This window comes from Sabethes cyaneus, chromosome 2 (genome assembly GCF_943734655.1).
Source record: "Sabethes cyaneus chromosome 2, idSabCyanKW18_F2, whole genome shotgun sequence".
NCBI classification, from domain to species: Eukaryota; Metazoa; Arthropoda; class Insecta; order Diptera; family Culicidae; genus Sabethes; species Sabethes cyaneus.
In genome coordinates, this window is record NC_071354.1 from 55070844 (window position 1) to 55088137 (window position 17294).

General features: G+C 39.7%; 1 protein-coding gene across 1 annotated transcript in view; it reads left to right on the forward strand.

The window, feature by feature from the left end:
* The window catches only part of LOC128738251 (fat-like cadherin-related tumor suppressor homolog), a 589652-nt gene that overhangs the window by 492287 nt on the left and 80071 nt on the right, over window positions 1–17294 (forward strand). Inside the window, exon 9 of the mRNA XM_053833248.1 lies at window positions 330–494. Coding sequence (XP_053689223.1) covers window positions 330–494 — 165 coding nt within the window. The remainder of the gene's footprint in view (window positions 1–329; window positions 495–17294) is intronic.

Genomic DNA, 17294 nt, shown 5'->3' on the forward strand with positions numbered 1-17294 from the left:
GAACCGGCTCGGGTGTCAAATAAAACATGAAACGCAACTGCGCTGCGTTTCCGGTGCGTCACCCCGTGCGTTTATATGCGTGTCTACAAAAATAATCCTTCCGCACCCATACACACACGCACACGTACACATAATCCACCCGTTATCAAAACCAACAATCGCACTTTTCGGTTTCCTGCTGTCGTCGTCGCCGTTGTCGTCGTGGTGGTGTTGGGCGTGCAACATTTGGTTTCCGTTTCCGTCACGTGCAATTTACACCTTTCTTCACCGGTGGGTGCGCGCGCTTCTTCATCGCCTCCGCCCATCCATCCGTTCCTGCCGGGCCGCAGAACGATTATGCTGCCGCCAGTGGATATGACCGCTCGGATCAGAGCCAACCCCCGCCGGAAGCCGATCTCGGTCTGATGCAATCCGATCCGGACACCGGACTGGAGCAGGCCACCTGGGAAAGTTACCCGGACAAAGATTTCCGTGGACTGCAGATGGTTCTAAGGGTAAAGTTTTGTTCCTTTCCTCTCTACCTGTTTCTAAATGCGCTCGTTTTGTTGGTTCGTTCTGCCTTGTTGAATGCTTTGTAATTTGGTTGAAATTGTTTTACAAAGTTCATTTCTTTGTTGTTTTGTTGGTGTTTGCCTGCTCTCGCGATTGCTGGTGTGACGGTATGACTGGCATCACACCCCCCAAAATACGGAATAAGCAAACCTGTTTCAAATGTTTTGTTTGTAATATAGTTTCTGTCAATGTGACAAAATCATTCTAACTGTACATTGGTGCCATATTCATTTTCATTTGCTATTGCAGAAAAGCTTACTTTTTTGTACAATTATTGATCCATGAAGGGCCTCGAACGCAAATCCAGATTACCGATTATGGCTGCATTGAAACTGCGATTTTCTGCTCTGTTTCATTTGGGGACTTCCATTTCATTGCCATCATTGTAGCAAGCAGCAGCCCACGGCAAACACAGCTCTGCCAAAGAGAGAGCCGTCCGGCCGCCCATTCCCGATCGAAACCTAACGCAAGCTCAAGAAATCATAGGAAAGCAGTGTAACATCAACGTCAGCAAAAACACAGATTTATGAAAACAGCACGCCATCATCACAATTGCATCCTACAAACTACTAATTGGACATCCTTCTTTCACTGGCTACAGTATTCATTTGTCATTTGTCAATTAGTTGGCTCGATGTTTAATGCACGGCGCGCTGTTGGTTTCTTTGATGATTTATGAATCATACCGAGAAGGACAAGGATCTCCTGGACTGAGACGTGATTGTTTCTTTTTTTTTTCCTGTCTCACTTCTATTTCAACTCCATTAGAGCGAATTTAATGTACCTTCATTAGCATGCGCAATCCTTTTAATTTTTTCCAACCGGAAGTATCGATGTCGCATTCTTTTAGTGCTTGATTAGAACGTTAATAGTCGTTAGTTGCAGGGTTTTGTTCTTCGTTTTACCGCCGACTGCGGTCACTGCATGTTGGGAATGTTAGTTTTAAATGTTTCTTTCTAGATATTATTGGTTAATAAAAGAATTTTAAATTAAATTTGGAAATTGTTGCCAATATCCCTTTAATAAAAATCATAACAGGCGTAATAATTAAATGAAAATAGGTTAGAAAATCTACAATTATTATTAACTAAAATACAAAAGTTTGATTTTTTTTTCTCAACAAGGTAAGTTTTATTTTAATTTTTTTACAACGAAAAACCATCGATCTCTAAGTGGTCTCCATAAAAAAAATGTAGCACATACAACGATATAATTCAAACACAAATGTAACAAGGAAAATATAATAAATTTATCGTCAGGGGAGTCTTCGTTAAAAATTATTAAAAGTCAAATTAAAATCAAACAATTTGAAATACATTTTTATTAACATTTGAGGTTAGGATGGTTGGGTTGTCAATATTTTCCAATCCAATAACATTTTGCCAACGAACACAGTTTGAACGAGGGCACGTCTTGTTTTCAATATTTCCGTCTTGAACAAGCGCCAATTTTCCTAAAATAGCGATTAGCGAAATAGTCTCGGGAATCACAATGATGACTCTGCTTAGGAGTGATTTTTTCTGAACTGCTTCCATCTGTACTATTCAGTTTATTGGATATTAAGACCAGAGCAGAGATCTCAATTCCATACCATATACCATAACAGTGAATAGTACAGCGGTCGAAGACAGCTGGAGCCACGAGATTCCTTTTAAAAACCCCGACCTATTAACTCTGGATCGGGAATGATAATTTCGTTATGGTTTAAACAAAAGGTCGGATGTGATAGACGTGTTGCACCAAATATACTGTCATGTCGCAGATTTGTTTATTTGTCTATTTATAAAATTCAACCAATAGGTATTGGCTTGTTGAATGTTTCAGGTCGACTTTATAAAAGACTATCACTATACGACGTCGAGCCTGCTTGTCGAGCCTTCCTACGATGCTCAAGTATCACAAGAACGGTGCTAAATTCACTGGATCGCGTCATGGTAAGATGAAAGCGAGAGGCTGTTTTCGGTGAAGGAAATGACGAAGCCCTGTTCTTCTGTCTGTGTTCTAAAGCTGTCTATTAAACATTAGGGTATCATATAGTATGAGTCCATTTTGATGATCTTAAAACATTTTACATCATCGGAATAAAGCTACCGAAAGCTAACAGTTAATAACGTTAATAAAAACTGAAAAGAGCAGCGGTCCGATGTTGCTCCTTTACGACACGTCAGCACAGTTTACGGTATGTTAGACACGACTACAGCGATTTGCAGAACGACATGGAAACTTCTAGCCTTGTTAGGAGACTGCCGTGATCAACGCGATCAAAAATGAAATTAAATCAGTTTGAACTCCATCTTTCATATTACGCAGGAAAAACGAAACTAAATCCCGTGATTTGTGGATGTTTTGAGAGAAATCCATTCTGGTCCGCAGAGATGTCATGACAATAGATGACTAGATAACAGACTCGTAACCCCTTTAGACAAGTTATAGCGGCGTTAGTGTGTTTATTGCATTCAAGGTGAATTATCTTGCATAAAAGATAGTCTGCAGCTAGATGCGGATCGTCGACAATTCTTGTTGAATATCAGCTGCAACTACCGTACTGATTATCATCCAGTGGCTGTTTTGTATTTTTTCTGGAAATAGCTGGTGGGCTTTTTTTCTTCTTCTTCTTCTTCTTCTTCTTCTTCTTCTTCTTATTGTTCTTCTTCTTCTTCTAACAGTATTGAGCCGGGGTGACTCTTGCTATATCAAGAATTTCTTTTCACTGTACTCCGCCCTACGCTACTTGTTGCCAATTCGTTGAGTACTTCGACACACGCAAGTCGGCTTCAACCTAGTCTAGCCGTCTAACACGTTGGGTTCCTCTATTTCTCGCGTCGATCTCTCCAAGTAGCGCCTGCAGCTCCTGGTTTATACGCTCCTACCATTCTCCGCTTGTACACCCTAAAAAAATAACACCTTTTTTCAAATATGACAAGTGCACGTATGTCCACTTCCAGTTCATCGCCGTTAATGGTCACTTTCCGTGGGAGGTAGACGTTTTTGGCTTTGGAGCCTCTTCCTATCATATTTTTTGGTTTTTGGTGGATTGATTTGTAACCCAATCCTCCTAGGCTTCATTTTTAGTCTAGTGCCAAGGTCGTCTGGGAAGACTGAGAGTTGACAACTTTTGCCGGGCATCGTTCCTGTCGTTTCGATGCCCGTTCGCCGTATCACACCTTCAATAACATACAGAACAGTCCACCCCCTTGCCGCAACCCTCTGCACGATTCGAAAGGACTTGAGAATGCCATTTTTTTAAGAGCAGTTTATTCAACCATTATACAGCTCATATCCAGTAAACCAGCGCTTGATAAGCTGTTATTCAACAAAAATGTATGTTGGGTACCTTCCATCCACTCCTCCAGTAGTGTCTCCTCCTCCCAGTATAGCGCCATTATCTAGTGGTTCTTTGCCATTTTAGTAGAAGTCTGCCGGGAATGGGTCCTTTTCGACGCTTCTATTATTCTTCAAGAGACCGGATTTCTCTCCGGATCTCTTCGAGATCGGGAATCGGGACCCTGTTATCGTTTGTAGGTACTCCAAGTTACGCCATTGAGATGCTTATCGAAGCTATTTTCTTTTCCAGTGTTGCTAGCGCCAGTACTTGTTTAGGGATTTTAAAGTCTTTTGGCTAGGTGTTCGTGTTTAAAGTAGAATAGTAAATGGTTTCCAAGCTAGACCAGACTGGTCGTCACTCGACGCTAGTTAGTTCAGGATTCATTATTCCACCTCTGACAAGTTGTTCATCGGTACTCCTTCCGTATCTTCCTTCCATTAGGGGGTAAATAAATTAACACAGGTGCTCAAAGATTTAATAGATTGGCCACGATGGTCTTGACTATAATTGTTTAAATAATCTTTCATTAATCGATGAAAGGCTAATAAGGCAACTCAACTTGTTAGAGACGGTAATCAACACACCTTCGTCGTGATTTTCATCTATTATACCTACTTATTTCGCTAGCATTCGAAGACGGAAAATACGTTTCCGAACAACTTTAGTAAATTGTAATTTTAAGACGGTTAAATCCAAGTCCAAATCTGCCACAGTAGTTAAAAAATCGACGATTTTGGTTAGCAGCCCACGCACACTCTGGTAGTAAATCAGCAGCTGCTTGCAAAAGTTCCGTTATGAATCAAGCACAGAGCTAGAAGTGAGACCGACGTCAGCGGAGAAATTGTTAAAGGAGATATCGCACTTGCCTGAACTTGGATTTTAGGAGCCCCGCTTGTTCCGTATACGCATACGCAGAATTGTTTTTCGCCAGAACAGCGCGACCGCGTACTTGAAATGGACATTAGAGTTAATATTGGACTTGACATTTTACTTAAAATTGAGCTAAAAATTGGAATTAAATTATACTAGTTTTGGACCTGAATTTGGACTAATTAGGACCAAGTAGTAGCAGTTTAGCAGCCGAGAGCCGGGGTGGATCTTTCCGTATCAAGAATTCCTCTGCATTGTCCTGGGCTACTCGTCGGCGTCGCCAATTCGTTGCGCGTCTCGACACACGCAAGTCGGCTTCAACCGGGTCGAGCCAACTAGCACGTTGGGCCCCTCTACTCCTGGTACCGGTGGGGTTCTTCAACAGAACGGATTTCACTGCACAGTCGCCCGGCATCCTTGAGGCGTGGCCGGTCCACCGTAGTCTAACTTTTGACAGCTGTACGATGGAAATCTCTCCATGCAGTGCATTTAGCTCGTGAATTTGGACCTCTTCTACTTTTAATAGCAGTTGAAATTTTATTTCGAATTTGAAGTTCAAATTTAAAAGGGGGCAAGAAATTGATTGATAAAATTAAAATTAAAATAGGACTTAAACGAACGGTGACTTTAAACGGGACATGAAATAAACTAAATGGGACAACAAATTGGACTTAAAATGGAATTTAAATCGGATTTTATCGGACTTTTGTACATTTTTCGTTGTAATCTTACTTGAAAAGGGACTTGAAATCGAACTTAAATTATTATAAAAATAGGACTCAAAATTGGATTTAGAATTAGAGTTGAAACAAAACTTTGAAAAGTACATGAAATGGGATAGTAATTTGGACTTGTAATTAGACTTAAAATTGAACTCGAAATTCTACTTGAAACTGGACTTGAAATTTATATGAAAATCGGACATTGAATTGGACTTACAATGAAACTTAAATAAGACTTAAGATGGGGCTGAACCAAATTTAAAATTAGGCTTTGAAGTGGACTTGAATTTACATTAATTTGAACTTGGCCTACTTCAAATGGAACCAGCAATATAATTTCAAATAAAATTTAAAATTGGACTTCAAATTTGATTTGGAATTGAAGTAGATATTGGAATTGAATTTGCAAGCTTGTAGTTGTAATTTTGCTTAAAAAGGGACTTTAAATGGAAAAATTGAATTCTATGTATATAAGTCTATGTAGTCTTGTCTGTAGCCAAAATCAGGTGTCTGGCAGGACTTCATAAGAGGCTTATCGGTAACTAAAAATAGGCCCCTGACAGGACGTCATGCTTGAATAGCAATTGGTTCTATTCTCAGTCACCTCATTGGTCGCCTGCTGGACTGCTCGATTGCTTAACTGGTCGACTAGACTGCTAGATTTGATTGCTCGACTGGACTGTTCGATTCCACTGCTCGACTCAACCGCTCATTTGGACAGGTTGACTTGACTGCTTGACTGAACAGCTCGATTGAACTGCTCGACTGGACTACTCGTCTCAGCAACTCGATTCGACTGTTCGAATCGGCAGCTCGATTCAACTGTTCGACCAACTGCTCGACTTACTATTCAACTGCTTGACTGGACTCTTCGATTCGACTTTTCGACTTGACAGCTCGACTCAGCTGCTTGACTGAACAACTTGATTCACCTGCTCAAACGAACAGGTCCGTTGAACTACTCGTCTAGACTGTTCGATTCGACTGCTCGACTAGACTACTCAATTCAACTACTCGATTCAACTGCTGGACTAGATTACTCGAATCAACTGTTCGACTGGACTGCTCGATTCGACTGCTTGACTTAGCCACTCGACCCGACTGCACGACTCAACCATTCGACTGAACTGCTCGATTGAAGTGTTCGATTCGACTTCTCGACGCAATTGCTCGACTAGACTACTCGAATAAACTGCTCGACTGGATTACTCGGCTCAACTGCTCAATTCAACTATTCGACTGGACTGCTCGATTCAACTGCTCGATTTGAGGGTTCGATTCAACTGCCCGACTGGACTGATTGACTTAACAGTTTGATCCAACTGCTCGATTCGACTGTTCGACTCGATTGCTTGAGTCAACTGCTCGTCGCGATATCAACGTGCTCATTTGAATCGGTTCACGGCAGAAACTGGGCGGTTTAAAGCCACTCACACTAGAGAAATTTTGCCCACCTATAGAATCAGCACAAAGGAGATACTATTTTTATTCAGTTAAATAAATAATAAGTTAAATCTTATGCACATTAGAGCTATATTAGGCCATCGCAAATTATTTTTAAAATTTTTATCACCCCTCCCCTTCCCCCCCTTGGAAATTTGCTTAACAAATTGAGAGGCAAAAAAAATTGTAGGATATACGTCAATTTTTTTTATAAAATCAATTTCCTGTGGGCTGTACAGCCTAAAACAAACTCGAAATATGAGTTTACGAGAGGGGGACTTCGTAGCCGCAAGGTTACCGAGTCTGCTTTGACAAGCGAGTGGTCGTGGGTTCGAATCTTAGTAGAATCAAACCATTCGATGTCAAGTGACTTTAGCATAAGTTTATTATCAGGCCCCTCATTTACCCTTCCTTCATGCTGAATTCTATATTTACCCTCTGAAGCCTCTTGACAGTGCAAATGTCCCTCCTATAGTTAAGTGTACTGGTCAGAGGTACGAATGAGGTACTCGCCAGGGACGGCTATAACATGGGGTAGTTACTGGCAGCGAGGAATAAGTGGGAAAAGTAGATCAAGCTTTGAAGAAAGGGTAAACCCCAATACACACAAGCCCGCATAAAATTTACTAAGCATATCGCTCACTCAATAGCAATTATAGCAAAAAGAAATGCAATGCAGGTCATACAGCAAACACCCGAGCGATATCACAACAGATCAACTATACTGGTCGCAGTGATGAGTCCACACACGGAGTCTATATGAAAAGCAAGAATAGATTTGGTTTTCACAATTAAACTTTAAGTAAAAATGCATTTTTTTGTCGAATAACAAAATCTCTTTGTTTTTTTTTCGCCTCCCCCCCCCCTTCCTTTGCCCAACACCCGACACCAGCACAAACACTTTATAAAATATTTGTAATGGCCTTATTGTAATTGTAAGATCTTCGCATGTCGTGATGCAAATAAATTAATTATAAAGCTCAAAGAACCATTACAAAAATTAAACATCTTCGCAAACACTGGCAAATAGAATGTACTCAGTTTTCTTGGAAGACATTTATATTATGCGGATCGTAAGTTTCGAACTCAACTAGTATATTATAGGCGCTCTAATTTCTTATTCGGATCTACGATGATGAAATTGCCAAACAGTTCAGAATCTTTAAATAGATCAGCATGTGAAAAGGGAACTTCACCACAGGGAATTTGGCGGGTTTGATCGCTTTTCAGAAGATTTTTCCACTCTTTATTGACTTAGAACTCTTTCAATAGACGCACTTTCTAAAGCTGAAACCAAGTTTGTCGTTATTTTAAAGAATTTCTCTCACTTTACTGTTGATGCAAGGGACGTCAGCCACACGCACACAGCGCACACCTTCCGTAGTTATGGTCCTGTCCAGCGGGTTCAACTTTTCTTTCGTTCATCAATACTTTTCTAGTGGACGAAAAAAGGGACAATTTGGTGGATATAGTTCAAAATGATAATGGTGGATATAGCTCAAATGACTAGAATGTTGAATCAAATGGTTGATACAGTTCTTTAAAACAACTGAAAAAAATCAATTGAAAACAATTTTTTTAAATATAAACCCTAATCGAACACAAATAAGTTTGGGGATATATAAATTTATACACTCTTACAAGTGTCTACGCTAAAGAGCACTTGATTTACATGTAAACGTCATTCATGTCATTTATAAATAATCATGCATAGTTGTAAGCAACATATGGCACAACGAATGATTTATTTTCATTCAAAATAATACCTACACCTCATAAATGTAATATCAGCTTAGGGGAGTTGGATCGCTAGCACACCTGAAAACCAATACGAATGTATGTTAAGCAGTAGGTACATGAGTACACGCTTGTCTTCCAGTACACAGCCATATTTCCAGGCATTTGAAATGAAATCACATCCAAAATACACGCCACAATAGTTACCGCACATTTTCAAAAATATACAGTTTTACCACGTAATAAGCAACGCTGACATGGTAAAGAAGATTTAATGCTCTATGACAGAAGCGAGCGCCAGATTCTATATCCAACGCACATTCGAAATTGCTTGGGACTTTTGTTTAATCCCCAGCAAAACAAGACAGGTTCAAATTTCGTCGTCGACCGACACGGGATGTGTAGCGGGTGACGTAGCGTAGCTACGATGTGGTAACTGCTGTTTCCTGTGTCCCGTAAAGCGATTGTGACAGATCTGCGAAGGATTATAAATCAGCTACAAAGCCTGTAGGGGGAGGGGGGTCTCGAAAACAAGCTGTCTATCCAGCAAAACGCCAGCACCAGCACAAATAAACCCACGCATCCCACGGATCCAACCGTTATGCTCGATGAATAAAAAGGATCTCACCATTAATATGCGAGTGAAGCTGCAATATAAAGACACTCGCCCGATGTGGTCGTTTCCGGAGCCAGCAGTGTGCTTACCGGGAGCACTCGCCTTCGGTATCTGGCTGGAAGCTTCAAATTAATGCACCATAAATGTCACACGAAAGTAAATTTGCAGACGCATGCACTATGCTGCGGGAACCGGCAAGAGTAGAAGTCATATTCCAAGCAAATAATCCTGATTAAAAGTTCTGATTTCACAGCATGAAAGATGGGTCAAGCTGTAAATAGTAGTAAAGTGCACTTTTCTTCTACAGGAAAAAGCTTAAAATTCAAATGACTCAGGTCATAGGAAAGGTTGACGATGCTCTGAGTTACTTTTTACTGCACAAATCAGACATTAATACATAATTTTGAATAAACCAACTGACTGTTGAAATGCAGTTCACTTTATAGCTCGAACTTTAAATCGTTAGCTCTAAAATTTACTAACCCCTTGCACGTTTGTGTTTGTTATGCAGCAACACAGCACTACTGCACGGGTTATCTCTTTTGCACAATAAAGCAAACACAGAGATTTGATTTTAATTAGTACCGGGGCGAGCATAGTACAATCCGCTAGCTGCCAAACAGTTCGAACAAATTCAGCTCATCCAATTAGACGTAAATATCGCTCGACCGAGTCATAAATATTTATTAAATTTTACGTGTGGATTTAATTTGGGTGCCATTTGGACGGCTTCATTGGAGCTTAAATCCCGCATTGTGTATCAGTGAGTGAAAAAGCACTCCGAAATGGTAGCAGAACCTTCAACGTGCGTTCCGTCCGGCTCCGGGTAGATCGGAACGACCGGTCAGAAATATTTAATACTTCCAAATTGCATAATAAAGTAGGTGCATCCAGGTGATGTCAAGAGAGAGTAGGAGGAGGATTATGGGCTATCCAGATTCCAGACAGAAGCTACGCTTGATCGGGAACACACTCCTGTGCTCGAGTGCGAATATTATGGAAATGAAGTGTGTGTGTAGTTTTTCCAGACTGATAATTAATTTTTTTTTTTGGATGTTCATAATGATTTCAAAATAAAATGTTTGTCGTTTTAAGACTATCTATTTATCCAACTGTAATTAATGTATTGAATATACTGGTTTATTTTATTTATTTCTCTTTTTTTATACTTAAAACTTACACACAATCCCAAAACAATGCAATCAAAATAGTTTAACCATATATCAATCGCATATCGATTCAAAAGATACAGTGTGGCTTTGAATATGAACACAAGATATATCAACTTATATTAACCCCTCTAAGGTCTACATCATTTTTAGCGCCGCAAAATTCACTAAAATGGCCATAACTTTTTTATTTTTCAATATTTTTTCACCAAATTTGGGAATTTTGCCGAAAATATTTTCTATTTTCATAATATCTATAGATAATGGTCATATGTTATATGGTCCCGGAGTTATTCCGGAGTTCCTTGGGGGACCGAGATATGGCTTTTTTAGATAAAGTTGCCAAATATCTCAAATTTGTTTGAAATCTGTTGATTTTTGAAAATATATCATCAACTGTGGACATATCAGCTACTTTGCCGCAGTTATGAGCCATGGTGCGCGCCATCCGGATCCGGGGGGACACTATGAATCCGGAACCGGTTCCCGTAACGGGACATTTCAGCGTCAGTAAAGCATGTCGTGTCGCATATCAAAAAACATCAGCATTCGACAAAATAGCGATTGGTGATCATCTCATGTCTCTCAGAGGCCGTATGACCGGTTCCGGGTCCGGGGAGGGTTTCTTTTCTGATTCAAGCACAGAACGGATTTCGGAGGAACTTGTCCGGGACCTGGAATCGGCCATATGGGCTCTGAAAGACATGAGATGATCGCCAATCGCTATTTTATCGAATGCTGATGTTTTTTGATATGCGACACGACATGCTTTACTGATGCTGAAATGCCCCGTTACGGGAACCGGTTCCGGATTCATAGTGTCCCCCCGGATCCGGATGGCGCGCACCATGGCTCATAACTGCGGCAAAGTAGCTGATATGTCCACAGTTGATGATATATTTTCAAAAATCAACAGATTTCAAACAAATTTGAGATATTTGGCAACTTTATCTAAAAAAGCCATATCTCGGTCCCCCAAGGAACTCCGGAATAACTCCGGGACCATATGGCATATGGCCATTATCTATAGATATTATGAAAATAGAAAATATTTTCGGCAAAATTCCCGAATTTGGTGAAAAAATATTGAAAAATAAAGAAGTTATGGCCATTTTAGTGAATTTTGCGGCGCTAAAAATGATGTAGACCTTAGAGGGGTTAAAAAGCACTCGAACCCATTCTCAAGCACGATTTCGAAAACAAATTCGATACCACATCTCAGCTCTTTCTCTCTTTCTCTTTCTGATCAAAGGAAAACTTCATCCCCAAAAGTTGTGAATAAATTCTCAAATCGTTTCTAATCCGTGAATACGTGCTTTGTCAATGTTGCATTGCAGCATTTGGTTATCGATTGCAGTGTTGTCGGTCGACCGTTCCGGACAATGATGCATAGAGCAAACATTTTTGAGCATCAACAAATATTCAATCCGCATGCATCTCCGCAGCATCCATCTCCATTGGCCGCATCCAACAAGTTTGTTTGTCTGAACTCGTTAAGAACGCCCGGCGGCGGAGCTTTCGGTTTCGGTTTGGCTGCAAGTTCGGGACATTGAACGATACTTTGCATCTTCCCAAAACATCGAGCTCACTTCGGTTCCAGCATTGCCGAAAGCAGTTCAATTTATGTGTTTGTTGTTTGCGTACATATTACAGGTTCTCGATACCGAATCTCCGAGACGGGAAGAGATGCATAGCGTACAGACTTATATTGTCAGGCAATAGCAAACAATTCACAGCTACGATATCAAACGCCCCAGAGTCGCAACAAATAAACTCCGAAACAATAAATATCTCGACATCATAAAATTTATGATTCTGTTTGAACGTCGTATTGTTTCTTGTCGCCGTCTCGGGCTGACAAAGACAGAGACAAAGACGGAGACTTTGTATGTGCAGTGCACCGTTATTGCATCTACCGGAATCCGGTGCGGTGATTCCGAGCAGGTTTCAACCATGTGACATTTGGATGGCTGAGTGTTTGCGTGGCTGAAATTGTTGTCTATCTGTGAGCAAACACATATGATGATGAGCAAGTGTGCGCCCTCCCCGGTTCGGTTTCCAACGATAAGGATACGAATGTACTTTGCATAAATTTCCAATTCCGAGAGGATGCGAAATTCTTGACAGATTCTCTGATGCTACAGAACTCCATACGGGCGGTGCTGGGATGCAAATTTCTGTAAAGTCGGATCCAGAGCTGGGATCGCTTTTCTTTTTGAGTAATACGATACCCCTGACGGAGGACAGGGGAGGGACTTTCGGCATCGGTTTAAAATAATCTGCATAATAGCAGTAGAGGATACGACAGGTACTACTCGATACGGTTGTGATTTTCATAGAAAAATATTATTCACATCATTCAAGCTAAATCTTCGTACCCGCTTTTCCGAAAACATAGAATACTCTAGCAATGCGACTTTCTACGTTCATGGAATACGTTTAGTTCAGATTTGCTATGTAGCAGCGATCTGTGAAAGGATAAGTAAATTAAGGCTGGTATATGTAATGAAAGCTCACCCACATCTATTCAAAGTTTGAATAGTCTAATTAGGCTCCATGGGAAGAAACCCCTGACCCAGAATTAGTGTTTATCACTCACGTGTATGTGTGTATGTGTATTTTGGGTAAACTTTTCAACATAACCGTCTGTCCTTCGTCGATGAAATCCATGGGTACAGTGGAACACTCAGGTGAACATTTATAATATTATATCCGCTGCGGACATCGGCCGAGCCTGTTGATGAATACTGCCCTGAACCTTGTTTCGATCGTCGTCGTTGTCGGCCGGTGACTAATTCACAAGAGGTATATCCCAAACCGAATTACTGGCAATGGTTAGTAAATTAGAAGTCCTCATTTTATCACCAGGGTGCCGGTAAAGTGCTAATGCTATGGTACGCATTCGGTTCGAGTAAACACGGACGCACGATTCGCCCGTTCAAAAGCTTTTGAATTTGCAGTTTTCAGCACAGATTAGGCGACAGCCACTCGATTGGCAGAATAACGGGATTAATGGATTGGATGGGGTTGTTTGGCCGTAATCCGAAAATTTAGCACCAACATCCAATTCGGATATGAAGCGTAATTCCAGAACGACTGTCGACAGTTCGATGGAACATTTACACACTTATTTATCACATAAGTGACTTATGAATAAGCAAATGAAAGATCATTCTATATCGTCAGCACACCATTTTGCAGCACGAGCTTATTTTTTAAAACTTAAGGATATGACAAGAATAAGATTCTACACGTTACGATACGGAATTTGGCAATCCATCTTACAAGTCAGTCGTCGCCTGTTCGAATATCGACTGGGAGAGACTATAAGAGTAAATAGGATTGTAGCACTTGCCCAGAAATTGTCCTGCAATCTAACAGAAGGATGTGACGTCTGTCGAATAAAATACTGGAGATCAAATTCCGAATGCGGAAGCTTTGCTTTTTTTGGCAATTAAACATTAAAACCGGGAACATTATCGACCGTTTGGCAACATCTATTTTGAATGCAAACGGTCATCTCTAATTTAGCTGTAAAAGGCCATAGTTATTTACTAAGACTGATCCGCAAACGATCAAATAAAAAAAATTACCACATCGTTTTTCTTGTCAACCACAAAGGGAATTCTAGGGAATCAAGTGGAACCAGAAATAATACCTAATTCCATTAAACTCTTACAAATCAGAAGCATAAAATTGTTGGGGTTTGTCACTGTAAAATTCTATATATTACTCTTGTTGACTTTTTCGGTGAGAAATAGGAACTCAATAGTTATAAAGGACGAGGCAGTGAGAATAGATGTTCAACGCGTAGTAAATGACTGAAGCATAGTAAGTCGAAACGTCCGCTGAAAACATTTTAGTTCTTATTTCTCACCGAAAAAGTCAACAAGAGTAATATACAGAAGCATAAAAGCGTGATGAATGACCAAATGGTTAAAACCCCATTAAAATAAAAATAAAAAAGGGAATGGATATCCCGTACCACACGCTTCCCATATAGATAATGATTTATTTACAGTCGTTGAAAGTATCTTTGCTAATAAAGGTAAAGTGATACTCCGAGCCCTCGGGGATGAACTAATGGTATTTGGATCAGAAAATAGGCTGCAATTGGCCAAAGATATAGCACCTTATTTCGCTCTCTGAAAAAGATTAGTCTACCAAAATTATTAGCCCGAGTAGCACATTTTTCGCACTTATTGTTGCAGAAACTTATTTATGACTAAAATTAGTCGTAAATCGGTTGCCACAACTGGATTATAATCACTGTGCTAGTACGGAGTTTATATAATATAACACTTGAAAATTAAGTCGTGTGGTTCCATGGTTGTCTAGAACTACAGTTGTAAGGTTAGGAACTCAAAACCACAGGACCTCGCACTTAGCTTGGCTAATCAATTATACAAGTTGGTATGGCCACGTGGAGACGCTAGCTAGTGGCTTGGGATGACTCGAGCAATGTTGGGCGTTACCTTTCCCATTGAATGCCCGAAAAAAAAGAGTCAGGATATGTGGATGTAAATTGAGAAAAGGAAGTGAGAAAGTAGCGTAAAAATTAAAATGAAAAAGAAACATGAGTAAAATAAAGGTGCGCGACGTTACGCATACGGATGTTAGGCATAATGGACGATAGGCATAATTTACAAAACTTTGCTTTCCTATGAATAGGCACTTAACCCAATCATCGCTCCATTCCAATACAATGAGAACGGGGGCAACTTACTAGCATAAAACAATTCGGTATGATGTTGTTTAGTACAATGCTGTTTGGCTCAAAATTAGACTTATACAAATTTGAAAAAAAGTTTATGTCACCCCCCCTTTCAAAAATTTTCGAAATTTGAAGGGGCAAAAAAATAAAGTGGAATAATGTTGCATTTTTTAATGGTAGGCAGATTTTTACAATTCAACGAGTTTACATCTCTAAATTACCCAATCCATGCAAAGTTGAAGTAATTATCCCGTTAGTCTCGATCAACTATCCTACACCATCTAAACTTTCTGATTCCTGCTACAGGTCACAGTCGACTATTGTACTTAACCTTTAAGTTCCGACGCCGAAAATTGGGGGCTTGGAATAAGACTTTTGGCTCCATTCACTTTAAATTTTGTTCCATTTTATTTCAACTTGCTTCAAAAGAACCGAATTAGATTGAGGTATCAATCAACTAAACATCGTATTAGTGAAATTTGCTACCACTTTTGACAGAGATATTCCGAATTGCTGTGGGATTATATTTTGCTGTCATAGATAGTAGATAAGAATAAAATAGAAATACAACAAATTACACACTCCGCAACATCACCTTTCGGTGCTTTCGGGGCTCCAAATTGATCGTTTTATTCGGTAGTGTCCAAGTACCTACCCTAATTTTGGATGTAAGGGACGAAAAACTTCAAGATACAATTTTTTACCATGCATTGGACGCATGTAGAACTGTTCGAAACTTTTCTGACTATTGTCATGTTGTCATTACCATTGGGATTAACGGTGGCCCCGACCATTACATCAAATCAAGTCATGTTAAGTTATATGGCTTTTATATTGAGTTTTATTTGCTTCTGCTTTAAAAATGGAGTTTTAGTATGGAAATGTGCGAAAGTGGAATTAAATTGGAATAACATTTTCATTTCTAGGCAGTCGAAACAGTTTATCTCTCCAAACATTTCAATGATTCGTAAAATCCTAGAGCTTGCGAAGAAAGATCTAAGCATTTATACTAATCTTATAACAGGACATTGTCCAAACCGCTATCATCTGAAGCTTATAGGGAAACTGCAAGGTGATTTATGTATGTCGATTCTGTGGCACAGAAAAAAAGACTCGAAACACCTGTTATGCCGATGTCCGGCATTTTTCAATCAAAGTTCAAGGTTCTTCGACAGAGGGCTGTTAGAAGCCCTGATATTTGAAAAAACAGCTCCCAGCGCAGTACTGTACTTCATCCGAAGTGCAGCACCGGACTGGACTAATGCTATTAGTCAAACAATGACAGTCGCTTCTGATAGTGGTGCGTTTGCATCCTTAATATATCAAAGATAAACACGTTATTGTTGAGAACCAGCATCAGCTGAGGAATGGACTGATATTCATATGACTAAAAGGTTGACCAAGAAACAAGCGGTTTCAAATGTGAATGATGTGAGTGATTGTTTTTCTTAAAAAATGTCGGTAGCATTGCACAAGCGTTCCAAGTAAAAAAGTTGTAGGGCCTAAATTGCCATTTTTACGAGATTAGATTCCGATACTATTTCGTGGTTACCGAGTTCTAACTAGTAAGTGACACAGATTTGGATTATTCGAAAATACAAGGTAACTATCCGAGTGATACGCAAGTAAAAAGCAAAGTTCAAATGAAGGTCAAGTTACACGTTTATGGCTCGCTAAGGTGATCCTTTAGCACTCCACTATTTATAAGTTGATTCATCTCTAGCAGAATACATTATGTGCTTGGATCAAAAAATTTTGAAAGTTGTTTTGGTTTGGACTAAAATTTAAGTACTGTCAACTTTTTTGTATTAAACTTTTATTAATCTGGAAAAATAAACACTGGTTTCTTCTCCTTTGTTTAGTTATTGAAGGTTTAAGTTAATTATTTTTTTCTTGACCCCCCCCCCCCCTTGAACAATATTTAGAGACCAGGACATAAACTTTTTTCCAAATTTGTATAAGCCTTATTAGCACAATCATAACGGAAGCTTTGGCATAATTCCTTAATCCTAAATTGACTGACCAAAAATCCGACAAAATTCGAGCAGTTGAAGCACCCGGTTATATATAAATATTGTAATATATAACGGTAATATAAAAATTGTTATTCAATCGTTTCAATTTACGTAAAATTGTGTAACAAGTA